This window comes from Lutra lutra, chromosome 1 (assembly GCF_902655055.1).
Source record: "Lutra lutra chromosome 1, mLutLut1.2, whole genome shotgun sequence".
In the NCBI taxonomy this organism is placed as follows: domain Eukaryota; kingdom Metazoa; phylum Chordata; class Mammalia; order Carnivora; family Mustelidae; genus Lutra; species Lutra lutra.
In genome coordinates, this window is record NC_062278.1 from 220,349,568 (window position 1) to 220,360,806 (window position 11,239).

Consider the following 11,239-nt stretch of genomic DNA (forward strand, 5'->3'; position numbering starts at 1 on the left):
CACCACGGCCCTGAACGCCCCCACACTGAACTGCGTGGGATAGCCAGGGAAGGCTCTCGCGCAGGGAAAAGGTCAGGACCAAGTTCCGCGGGACGGTCCCACCCTCTCCGACCACCGCTTTGGGGAAAGCTGTGCAGGGAACGCGGCGTAGCTTCCAGCCGGAAGCGCGCTCGTCGCCCCTGGCAACCGAGTCCGGAAAAAGCGCAGAGACCCGGCCCGGGGGTGCAGAGCGGCTGCCACGGGCCAGCGAGGCGCGGAGAGCTAGAGAGGCACCCCCGGCCGATTGTCACGTGGGCGGCCTCTTGAAGGCGGGACTTCCGGCAGCAAGGTATTTTCTTTCCGGTTGTTGCCTCTTGCCGGCCCCACCCCGACTGGGCCCTGCGGCCCCCCCCCCGCCCCCCGCGGCCCCCTGCCGCCGGGCCCGCCGCCACCATGAAGAAGTTCTTCCAGGAGATCAAAGCTGACATCAAGTTCAAGAGCGCGGGACCTGGTCAGAAGCTCACGGAGTCCGTGGGGTGCGTGACCGGCGCTGATGCTTGAGATCCGAGGGCGAGCATGGGAGGGGGAGCCCAGAGAGGGCTAGGGGCGGGGAGGGGAGTCCTAGCGTCTGGGGGTGGGGAGAGCTCTCTGAGGGCGGGGCACCGGGGGGCGACGGTGGGAGCAAGGGGAGGGGTAGCCTCTGGGGGCGGGGCGGGGGGGGGGGGGTCGAGGCCCCAGGGGGCGGGGCTGGAGGCGGGGGCTAGGGGGCGGGGTGCAGAGTTGGGGGTCACTGGAGAAACCGTAGGGGAGTATGTGGGCTGTAAAGGGGCCCCAGAAGGGCATCACCTAGGGAATCTAGGTATTCGGAGATTGCACACACAGTCTGAAGAAGTGAGTACAGCTGGGGTCGTTAAGAGTGGGGAGGCGTATCATCCATGGCGGTAGGGATCTGGGCCCTGGTTCTGGAGCGTGAGGGAGGATTGGGTAAGTGTGATTAAGGCCAGGGAGCCTGAGGCGGTGTTGGAAGAGGTCTCGGTGGACTGGGGGCGCGGGGGTCGGAGAGGCTTAGGGAGGTCTGGGAGGGAAATGGAGGCGGGTGATGGTGGAGGTGGGGAGCTGGAGGCATCTGGGGAAGAGATGGGGACCTTGTGGGCGAAGGCTGAGTCAGATGGGAGGTCCTGAGGGGGACCTGGAAGGAGAGGGGAGAAGAGGGAAGGCCAGTGGAGTGCTCATCCAGGCCACTGTGGACGTCTGGGGAGGACTCAGGGAAGAGAAGGGCCAGGGGCAAGTCTGGAGACTCAGGGGAGGGCAGAAGATGGAGGGCTATGGTGGGCTGGGAAGACCAAAGGAAGTGTAGAGGGGGCGTGGGCTTTGGGGACTGAGTGGGGTCTAGGAAGAGGAGTGGCTGAAGATGTCAGCTCTGTGTGGTGGGGTCTGTGGGGAATAATGGAAGGGTTTGTGAAGAGGGCGGCAGTGAGAGGTAGGCGGAGAGGCAGGGAGGCTGCAGGAGGGGAATCATGAGGCAGCAGGGGTGGGTGAGGTAGAGTGGGTACATGACTTCAGGGCATCTGTCGTGGGGATTGGGGGTTCCTGAGAGTGGGACGAAGGAGGCCCACTAGGGCCAAGTTCCTGAGTCAGGGAGGGAAGCCCAGTAGACTGAATCAGGTCCTGGGAGCCTGAGTGAGGAGGGCAGCTTAAGAGAGGGCTAGGGAGAGGGGGTGGACCAGACAAGAGGGTCCATTCATTTGTTCTACAAGTACTGGGCAGAGGTGGGGCTGGTGCAGCAGGGACTGAGTGTGACGGGGAGGAGGCAGGGACCGTGTGGGTGATGACTGAAGTCTCAAGACAAGAGGCCTGGGAGGACAGAAGAGGGAAGTAGCATGGAGATCCGGGCTTCTGTGACACCGTTGGGCAAGACTGGGGGCTCAGGGTGTGTGACAAGGGCTGTCATGGATTTAATGGGTAAGAGAAGGTCTCTGCTGTCTCAGGGCTCAGCTTCCAGCGGGGAGGTATGAACAGATAAACCAGCACATGTGTGGTGAGAGATCAAGTGGTACTCAGAGCTGTGAGGGAAAATAAGCTGGGTCAGGAGATGGCAAGTGATTTGGGGGACTGTTAGGTCATCCTGGAAGCCCTCTCTGGGAAGGAGACATCTAAGCCAAGAGCCGGAGAAGTTTAGCCATGTGAAAAATCAGTCTTTACACACACACACACACACACACACACACCACACCACACACCCCCCAAGCAGCCCCGGCTGCTCCCAGACCTTCTTTCCTCATCCCACATGCAGACAGAATATTCCTAGCAGAAAGTGTAGAAAGTGCAAAGGCCCTGTGGTAGGAGCCAGTTGGGCCTCTGGGAGCAACAGCAGGAAAGCAGAGTAGATTGGGAGATGTGAAGGGCCTGCAGGTCGGGGAGGCTTTAGGACTGTGTTGTGCATGTGGTGGACAGGCTTGGTGCAGGAGTGACAAGCTCTGGCTTAGGTTTAAAAGGTTCCCTATGGCTGCCCCATGGAGCCTTCAAGAGGGAGAGTAAGGTGTTTTGAAAATGGTGTTTTGATAGAACTAAATGTCACATGGGGCAAGGGTGGGGTGTGTGATTCATCTTTTCTTCAACATGAGGTTGTCAGTTGTGGACAGAGGGGCAGGGATGGGCAGGAAGCAGGTCCCAGAGATGTTGGGACACAAAAATCAGGCCATCCGTGGCTCTGAGCAGGGCAGGAGGAGTGAGGCCAGGAACCCAGAGCCTTGGCTGCTTAGAAAGTTCTGGGGATGTAGTACAGATAATTCCAAGCCCTGGCACCTGGAGAGGGTCTTGAGGGAAGGAGGCGAGGCAGGTGAATTAGAGTAGGGTGTGGGGACGGGCTTCTCTGCAGGGGAAGGCCGGATCGTTTCTGTGCCCTGTGGACCTGGGAGCATGCGTCCTGGGCTAGTTTCCGCAGGTGGAGACAAGAGCAGACCCAGCCCCTGCCCTGTGACCTGACATACTGTGAGGCAAATAGTAGGTGCCTACTCATGAAGCTGCAGCGCCTGGCTTCCACAGACTGGCAGGGTTGGTCTTGCTAGGGAGGGATGGAGGAGAGGAGTGAGAGCTTTGAGTCTCCTCAGTTCCTCAGGGCAATGGTAACTTCTCACAGGGCAATGGTGTAGTGGCGGCCCGTGTGGGCTGGCTGGCGGTCCCCCTGTTGAGCTGCCAGGACCCTGAGGCCTGGGCTCATGCGGGACTCGCCCTCAGGGGCAGAGCTGGGAGCAGACCTGCCGTCTGCCTCCTGGGGCTCTTCTGTGTTAGAACCATCTAGTGGCTGCAGGTGACCCCTGGAGAAAGAGGAAGGGGTCTGTCCGATGGTGTAGAAGTGGAAGAGAGACAGAGGCTCTTCTGTCTGACCCCGTGTCACCTGACTTTTCCTCTGCCTGTCCCCAGGGAGAGGGCCCCCAAAGAAAAGCCCACCCAGCCAGCACTGCGGCAAGCCCGTCAGGGACCCACGGATGAGGCCCAGATGGCGGCCGCAGCGGCCCTGGCCCGGCTTGAACAGAAGCAGCCCAGGGCCCGGGGCCCCACATCGCAGGAGTCCATCCGCAACCAGGGTGAGTGAGGCCTGTGCTTGGCCCAGGGTGGAAATAGTTACGGGACCAGCAACTTTGGGGACTCTGAAGTCTCAAGTCGTTGGAGGGGGTACAGGGCAGAAAGGCACAAGGGTGCTGCAGTCTGGAAGGCTGAGGAGGGGAGAAGGGAGCCGAGACAGGGTTGTCATCCGGCGATCAGGGGAATCCCAGGGGTGGCAGGAGGTGGCTCAGGCAGGGGGACCCGAGGAGAGGATGGATTAGATCTTGACCCTCTCTGGTCTTTGTCTTGGAGATGTGTGCCTGGGGACACACCAGGGCTTACAACCCATCTGTCTCTGTCCCATCTCCAGTGAGAAAGGAACTTCGAGCTGAAGCGACTGTCAGCGGGAGCACAGAGGCCCCAGGAAGCAACACGGTAAAGACGTCCGGACGGCAGCCAGACGCCCGCGGGGCCTTCTGGAGCAGGAAGCTGGTTCTTGCCTGTGTTGGTCTAATTGGCCATTTCCTCATTACGAGCCAGGGGTCCAGCCCTGGGGCTGTAAGCGTGCGGTGCTGGGGTGGGGGATACAGAGGAGAAGTCAGGGTGGCCGGAGGTCATCTCTGGCCTTGTACACAAAGGCAGTGTGGGGAGCCCCACCTGGGATGGTGGGAGCAGGTTGTGGTTGAAGGTAGGGTTGACTGGGACCTTATCACACTCAACTCCTGCCCTCAGCTGTTTTCCGGGGAGTTGGGAGGACTGTTCGGAGACTAGTGGCATCAGGGACGCCTTCCTGGGGGAGGTGGGCTTTAAAGGCGAGCTTGGCTGAAAGGGTGTTCTGAGCAGCCTGACACTGGGGCTCTCACTGAGTTTTAGAATGGAAGAGGCCCTAGACAGTGCCTAGGGACGGAGGTCCGGAGAGCAGTCGGGACTCCTCTAGGGTGTGGTGACTCCTGACTCGCCCGCTGGCCGCCTCCCATGAGATGGGGGAACCATGAGCAGGGCCGCTGCAGAGCATTGGCCCCGCGTCCAGAGCCGCCCCCCACTTTCTGTCCCCCCACACTTTCCCCCGTCCTTCGGTTCTGTGCTGGCCCCACTAAGCCATTTTATAGAGCTGAAGGTGGGCTCTGCAGGGCTGCAGTGTGGGGCCGGACTGTCCCAGTGTCAACCCACAGAGGGGGCGGCGTGGTGGCTCTGGGCTCAGCCGCATGCACCCCCCACCCAGGTGCCCAAGGCCAAAGAGGAGGGCTCAGCCCATCTGGCGGTGCCCGGCGTGTGCTTCACGTGCCCGCTCACCGGGGCCACGCTCAGGAAGGACCAGCGGGATGCCCACATCAAAGAGGCCATTCTCTCGGTGAGTGGCAGCGCCAGGTCCCGCCCCAGGGAGCTGGGTGGCTCGGGTCTGCATGGATGGTGTGTGTGTTGTCTCTGGAGAGGGAGTGTGTGCGTGGAGTACGAAATGTCCAGTGCCCCAGGGTGGGTGAAGAGAAGCCGCCTCTCGCCTTCCCTTCCTGTAGGCGACCCGCTCTAAGTGGTTTCGGGCCCTTTCTAGAGAGAGGTTCCAGGTAGGTGCAGCTGTCGAACCCCACACCCGCTTCCCCCAGGTTGAGTTTGCTGTCCCTGCCATGACAAACTCTGACGAAGCCGGTGGCTTCAGACGGCACGTGTTCCCTCCTGGTTCTAGAAGCTAGGAGCGTGGAACGGGTCCCACTGGGCTTGAGTCAAGGTGGCAGCGGCCCCGAGTTCCTTTTGGACGCTCCAGGGGGAATGCGGCCCGGCCCTGTCTGGCCTCCAAGCTGTCCATGGTGGCTCCCTCCATCCTCATAGCCAGCGCGCCAGGCCCGGGTTGTGCTGAGGCCGCCTCTCTCCTCTCTTCCCCTTGAAGGGACCTCGACATTACGCTGCACCCACCGGATAATCCAGGCTAATCTCCCTATTTTAAGGCCCGCTGATGAGCAGCCCTCATTATCTGTCTCCTTGCTGTCCCCCTCCCGTGTCACCAAACGTGCCCGCAAGACTGAGGGGTGAGGACGGGGGCATCTGCCGCGCCTTACCCCGAGTTCACAGGCATTAATGTTTTTCTGCATTTGTCCTGTCACCCCTTTCTAGTTTTTTCTGAACCATTTGAGGGACAGTTCTGCACTGTTAGCAACTTGACATAAGTTCTGTAGCTGTTTAGAAAGCTCCTTGCTGAGGACGTATGGCCGGTGTGTCCTGTCCTAGTGGGAACAGTGACGTGACGCAGAGCCATGGTCAGTCCCGAGGCAGGAGGGAGCGCTGCGTGGACGCGTGCGTGGGGTGCGGACAGCAGCCGCTGCTGAACCTCCAAGGGGCTGTCACCACTCACGCTCCGCCAGCGGCCCTCCCAGATCACGGTGACCACACTGTCCCTGTGGGGGTTGCAGATGCTCTGTCTTCCCCCGGATGGACAGGTGAAAATATCTCGGGATAGTTTTGTTTTGTTTTTAAATCAATTCTTTTTTTTTTTAAAGATTTTATTTATTTATTTGACAGAAATCACAAGTAGGTGGAGAGGCAGGCAGAGAGAGAGGAGGAAGCAGGCTCCCCGCTGAGCAGAGAGCCCGATGCGGGGCTCGATCCCAGGACCCTGGGATCATGACCTGAGCCGAAAGCAGAGGCTTTAACCCACTGAGCCACCCAGGCGCCCCTCGGGATGGTTTTAATGTGCATTTCCTTCACTTTGGTTCAGGTTGGCCGTGTTTTCAGAAGAGAATGTGTCTCTTTCTCGTCTTTCTGTTGGATGGTTGGATCTTTTATTTATTTATTTATTTATTTATTTATTTATTTATTAGTTAGGCCCCATGCCTGGGGGGCCTGGGGGGCCTGGGGGGCTCAGCGGGTGAAGCATCTGCCTTCGGCTCAGGTTGTGATCCCAGGGGTGTGGGATCAAGCCCCGCATCAGGCTCCCCGCTCAGTGGAGAGTCTGCAGCTCCTTCTTCCCGCGTGTGCGTGTGCGCTCTCTCATTTTTGCTCTCTGTCAAACAGATAAATCTTAAAAAAAAAAAAAAAAAGTGGGCTCCATGCCCAGTGCAGAGGCCGGTTCGGGTGACCCCACAACTCTATCACGACCTGAGCTGAGACCAAGAAGAGTTGGACGCTTGGCCACCTGAGCCCCCAGGTGCCCCTGGGCTTTTTCTGAAGTTGATTTGTGGGCACTTCTTATATATTAGGGAAATTGGTGTTGTGCCCGTAACATGAATCGTGCATGTTTTCCCCTAGTTTTTTACTTTTAGATTGTGCTCGTGGTAGCTTTGCTACGTGGAGGTTTTTGATTTGTGTAATTAAATGTGTTGGTCCTATGGCTTCTGGGTTTTGTGGCACACTTAGAAAGGCTTTCCCCGCTTGGGAATTAAAATGATTCTTTTTTTTTTTTTTTTTAAAGATTTTATTTATTTATTTGACAGACAGAGATCACAAGTAGGCAGAAAGGCAGGCAGAGAGGGAGGAGGAAGCAGGCTCCCCGTCAAGCAGAGAGCCCGATGCGGGGCTCGATCCCAGGACCCTGGCATCATGACCTGAGCAGAAGGCAGAGGCTTTAACCCACTGAGCCACCCAGGCGCCCCTTAAAATGATTCTTGCATGGTTTTTTTAGTGCTTTTCTGTTTTGCTTTTTGTTACTTAATGTTTAAAACTTTGATCCATTAAAAAACACTTGAATCTGACTAGAAGCTCTCACCCTGTCCAGCATGAGGCATGAAGCCAGCGCTCTTTTCCCTGATAGCTACCAGCTTCTCCTGAACCCCCAAACCCCTGTGATGGAACACACCTGCTCTTTGGTCACAGCTGTGAAATCTGCCTCGATCACAAAGCAGATTCCTGTATGGGTTTGGCTCCTTTCTGGACATTCTGCTCCTTTGTTCCTTGTGTACCCTCAGGCCCTGCACCTGGAAACCCCCGAGAGCAGTATTTGGAGCAGTAGCTCGTCCTCGGGGGGTGTCTGGGAGGTCACGCAGGCCTGGCCTCGTCCTGAGAGCATGCCCCCTCTCATCTGGAGACAGGTTTTTCTGCCGGTCCATGTCTCTGTCCCCTCTGTGCCACCCTGACAACTAAATTGGGAAACCGGGTAGCAGAGGTCTGTCCAATGGACCCCCGGAGGTGGCATCATCTGACCTTTGACGCACCCTCTTCCCTAGAGGTCAGGCAGGACGAGGTCCAGGCCGGAGTATAGCGGGGCTCTCTTCTTCTCTTCCTTTGCTGAAAACGCACAGTTGAGTTTGTTTCAGTGAAACGCTCCTGGCCTCCCAGGGGACTTTTGTCACCCGATGTCACCTGAGTAGTGAGACCGGGCTGCTGCGGGGAGGGAAGCGTGCCTGATGCACTTCCTGTCCTCCTCCCAGCACTTCTCCACGGACCCCGTGGCTGCCTCCATCATGAAGATCCACACGTTCAACAAAGACCGGGACCGGGTGAAGCTGGGTGTGGACACCATTGCCAAGTGAGCGGGCAGCTGCCCTCCCATCAGGGTGTTGCCCCCATCCCAGACCGCAGCCTCCTGGAGGAGCCTGGAAGGAGCACGGGAGTACAGCCAGGCCCCACCCTGCACTCCCTGCCCAAGCCCCTTTCCAGAGGCCTCAGTTTACCTGTCTGTAAAAGGAAGGGGTTTACCAAGTGAGGGGGTCCCAGCCTTGGCTTTCCTTTGGGATTATCAGAGGAGTGAAGGGTCCCCCCTCACTCCCCTCATCTGTTCGAACAGACCTGGGGGAGGAAGGATGCCAGGAAGTCCCTGTAGCTCGTGAGCCCCAGGGGCCCTGGGGGCTTCCGTGGTCCCTTATTCTGGCTCTGTCTGCCGCACCCCACTGCTGTGTGTGTGGGTGTCCTCGGGGAAACAGGACCAAGGGGGAGGCCCGGGAACGGTCCCGGGTGGGCTGTGTCGGGGGCAGCAGTGGGGGCTGTCAACCCCAGGGGGTGGGCTTCACGGGGGGCCCTCCGGGGTGCGTCTTAGCACGAGGCCATGTAGGACTGTCAGCTCCGACCCCCCCTTCTCCCTCAGGTACCTGGACAACATCTGCCTGCACCCCGAGGAGGAGAAATACAGGAAGATCAAGTTGCAGAACCGAGTGTTCCAGGTGAGGCTGCCCATGGTGGGATGTGGCCGGGCCGTGTGCATGCACGCACACACCACACACACACCATGCATGTGCACGCACACACCACATACACGCCCACACGCACACACATACATGCACACACCAGCACGCACACACCACATGCATGCACGCGCACCACACACACACACATACATGCACACACCACGCACATGCCCGCATGCACACACTACGCACATGCACGCGCGCACACACATACGCACACGCATGCACACACCATGTACACACACATGCACGCACATGCCCGCACACACACACACACGGACACACACACGCACATGTGTGTAGGGGAGGCTGCCGGAACCAGGGGCTGGAGGGCTGGGACAGGGGTGGCGGGGGCAGGGCGGGCAGCAGGGGGCGGCTAGGGCCCCAGGGCTTCAGGAACACGAGTCGTGCATCACGGGTCGTGCATCACGGGTCTATGTTGTCTGTTCTCCCCACCACCCTGGCGGGTTTCGACTGTCATTTGGATATGTTGGGATGCCATGGGCACTGGTGAGATTTCTCCCATAAATGCAGACTTGGGGTTTCTGTGGAGAAATCGCGGGGTCCAACCGCCGTGGCCATTAGCTGTGCCGCTGGCAGGGTGCCTGCCGCTGACTTCTGGTGGCCGTGGCTGCCCCCGGCCCCCTTCCTGCCCCCACATCCCACGCAGCCGGTCTCCCCCACCTCTGGGGTCCTCTTGCTTGTCCCTTGGCCCTTCAGCCTCCTCTGCGAGCCGCTAGTGGCGGCCCCGCAGCCCGTGTTGCGGCGAGTGTGCTCATGCCCCACTCTGGGGACGGCTTCGGTGGGTTCGTCCGGTTGGCTGTCGCTCCAAGACCTGGGAGCTGGGCAGGGTGGTCAGTGAGGCTAGTGGCCTCCCGGAGGCCCTGGGACCTTGTGTGACCTCTGGCTGCACTCCCTTAGGAGCGCATTAACTGCCTGGAAGGGACCCATGAGTTTTTTGAGGCCATTGGCTTCCAGAAGGCACTGCTTCCAGTTCCTGATCAGGGTAAGGGAGGTGGAGCGGGGTCTTGGCTGTGCAGGGAGAAGGGGTGGCGGGGGCTCACCCCGCGGCAGCAGAGTGACCTCTGTGTGTACCCCAGAGGGCCCCGAGGAGTTCTACGTGCTGAGTGAGGGCGTCCTGGCCCAGCCCCAGAGCCTGCAGAGGCACAAGGAGCAGCTTCTGGTCGCTGAGCCCGTGCGGGCCACCCTGGCCCGCCAGCGCCGGCTCTTCCGGCCCTCGCCCATGGCCTCCCAGTTCGAGCTGCCCGGGGACTTCTACAACCTCACGGCAGAGGAGATCAAGCGGGAGCAGAGGCTCAGGTCCGAGGCAGTGGAGCGGCTGAGTGTGCTGCGGACCAAGGCCATGCGGGAGCGGGAGGAGCAGCGCGAGCTGCGCAAGTACACCTACACTCTGCTGCGCGTGCGCCTCCCCGACGGCTGCCTGCTGCAGGGTGTGCGCCCGTGGGCCGCAGCGGCGGGAGCGGGGTGGGCCCCGGGATGCTCCCCGGCGGTGCTCCTGCTGACCGCGGGGCCCCACTGTCCCGCCCACCCAGGGACCTTCTACGCCCGGGAGCGTGTGGCCGCGCTGTATGCGTTCGTGCGGGAGGCCTTGCGGAACGATTGGCTGCCTTTTGACCTGCTGGCCTCCGGCGGGCAGAGGTTGTCAGAGGACGAGAGCCTGGCCTTCAACGAGTGCGGGCTGGTGGGTGACGGGCTCCCTGCGTGGGGGTGGGGGTGGCGGCCCAGGGTGCGTCTCTGGGTTTTCCTGCCCACACAAACCCCCACGGGGTGGGGGGCCACTTTCAGCAGTGGGTGGTGTGGGGCCCAGGAGTCTGGGCCCCTGGGTTCAAGTCCCACCTTCCCGTGGACGTGTGGTGTGTCCCCAAGTGAGGTCTCTCTGCCTCAGTTTCCCACCTAGAGAGTGGGAACAGGGCAGGCATGTTAGAGTTCTCTGAGAAGGAGAACCAATGCAGATGGATCCCATGTGAGGGCCTTCCTGAGGAGGAAGTGGGGGGGGCGGCTGTCAGACCCTCCCATGGGAAGACTGGAGGGACTTCCTGAGTTCCTGAGATTGGCGAGTCCATGGGAATGGGCTGGTTGTGTGTGGTCCCCGGAGTGGAGCTGCCCAGAGTGAGCGTGGCCCTGGCCCCAGCACCAGGAAATGAGTGCAGAGACTCCCAGGACAGAGAGGCCGGAGTGCGGCTGAGGCTTCTCACCCCACCGCAGGTGCCCTCGGCCCTCCTGACCTTCTCGTGGGACGCAGCCGTGCTCGAGGACATCAAGGCCGCGGGGGCTGATCCAGACTCATCTATTCTGAAACCTGAGCTCCTGGCGGCCATCGAGAAGCTCTCGTGAAATAAAAGCAGGGTTGGCTTCAGCCTGCGTGGGTGTCTCATGCTCTCCTGCTTCCTCCACCACTAGCCCCCCACGCAGTCTCCCTCCTCCCAGGGTCCCCCACTCCCCTGGAAGTGCCTGCCCTGGCCCAGAGAGCACTGCAGGCACAGGGAGGAGCGCTGGCGGGCTGTGACACATGCCTGGGACTGCCACCCGGAGAGGGCTCTCGGGAGGCAGCCACTGTACCTTTCACAGAGCCCCTGGGCAGGAGA

The 11,239-nt window shown here is 60.2% G+C and overlaps 1 protein-coding gene across 2 annotated transcripts; it reads left to right on the forward strand.

The window, feature by feature from the left end:
• Positions 1 to 322: 322 nt before the first annotated feature.
• On the forward strand, positions 323 to 11,010 carry UBXN6 (UBX domain protein 6). 2 transcript variants are annotated; one of them, XM_047705828.1, is made up of 10 exons: positions 323 to 515; positions 3,403 to 3,566; positions 3,896 to 4,083; positions 4,748 to 4,876; positions 7,881 to 7,978; positions 8,534 to 8,609; positions 9,555 to 9,639; positions 9,734 to 10,084; positions 10,187 to 10,335; positions 10,860 to 11,010. In XM_047705828.1, the coding sequence occupies exons 1-10, from the start codon at positions 433 to 435 to the stop codon at positions 10,986 to 10,988; spliced, it is 1,452 nt and encodes a 483-aa protein (XP_047561784.1). In that variant the 5' UTR covers positions 323 to 432; the 3' UTR covers positions 10,989 to 11,010. The 2 variants fall into 2 exon arrangements, with proteins under 2 accessions (XP_047561784.1, XP_047561793.1); XM_047705837.1 differs by having other exon boundaries at positions 325 to 515; positions 3,896 to 3,960.
• Positions 11,011 to 11,239: the final 229 nt, after the last annotated feature.

Coding starts and splice junctions, on each gene's coding strand:
- UBXN6 (XM_047705828.1), top strand. CDS start 433: ATGAAGAAGTTCTTCCAGGAGATCAAAGCTGACATCAAGTTCAAGAGC. Junction 516..3,402: donor AAGCTCACGGAGTCCGTGGG/GTGCGTGACCGG, acceptor GCCTGTCCCCAG/GGAGAGGGCCCCCAAAGAAA. Junction 9,640..9,733: donor GCTTCCAGTTCCTGATCAGG/GTAAGGGAGGTG, acceptor TGTGTACCCCAG/AGGGCCCCGAGGAGTTCTAC.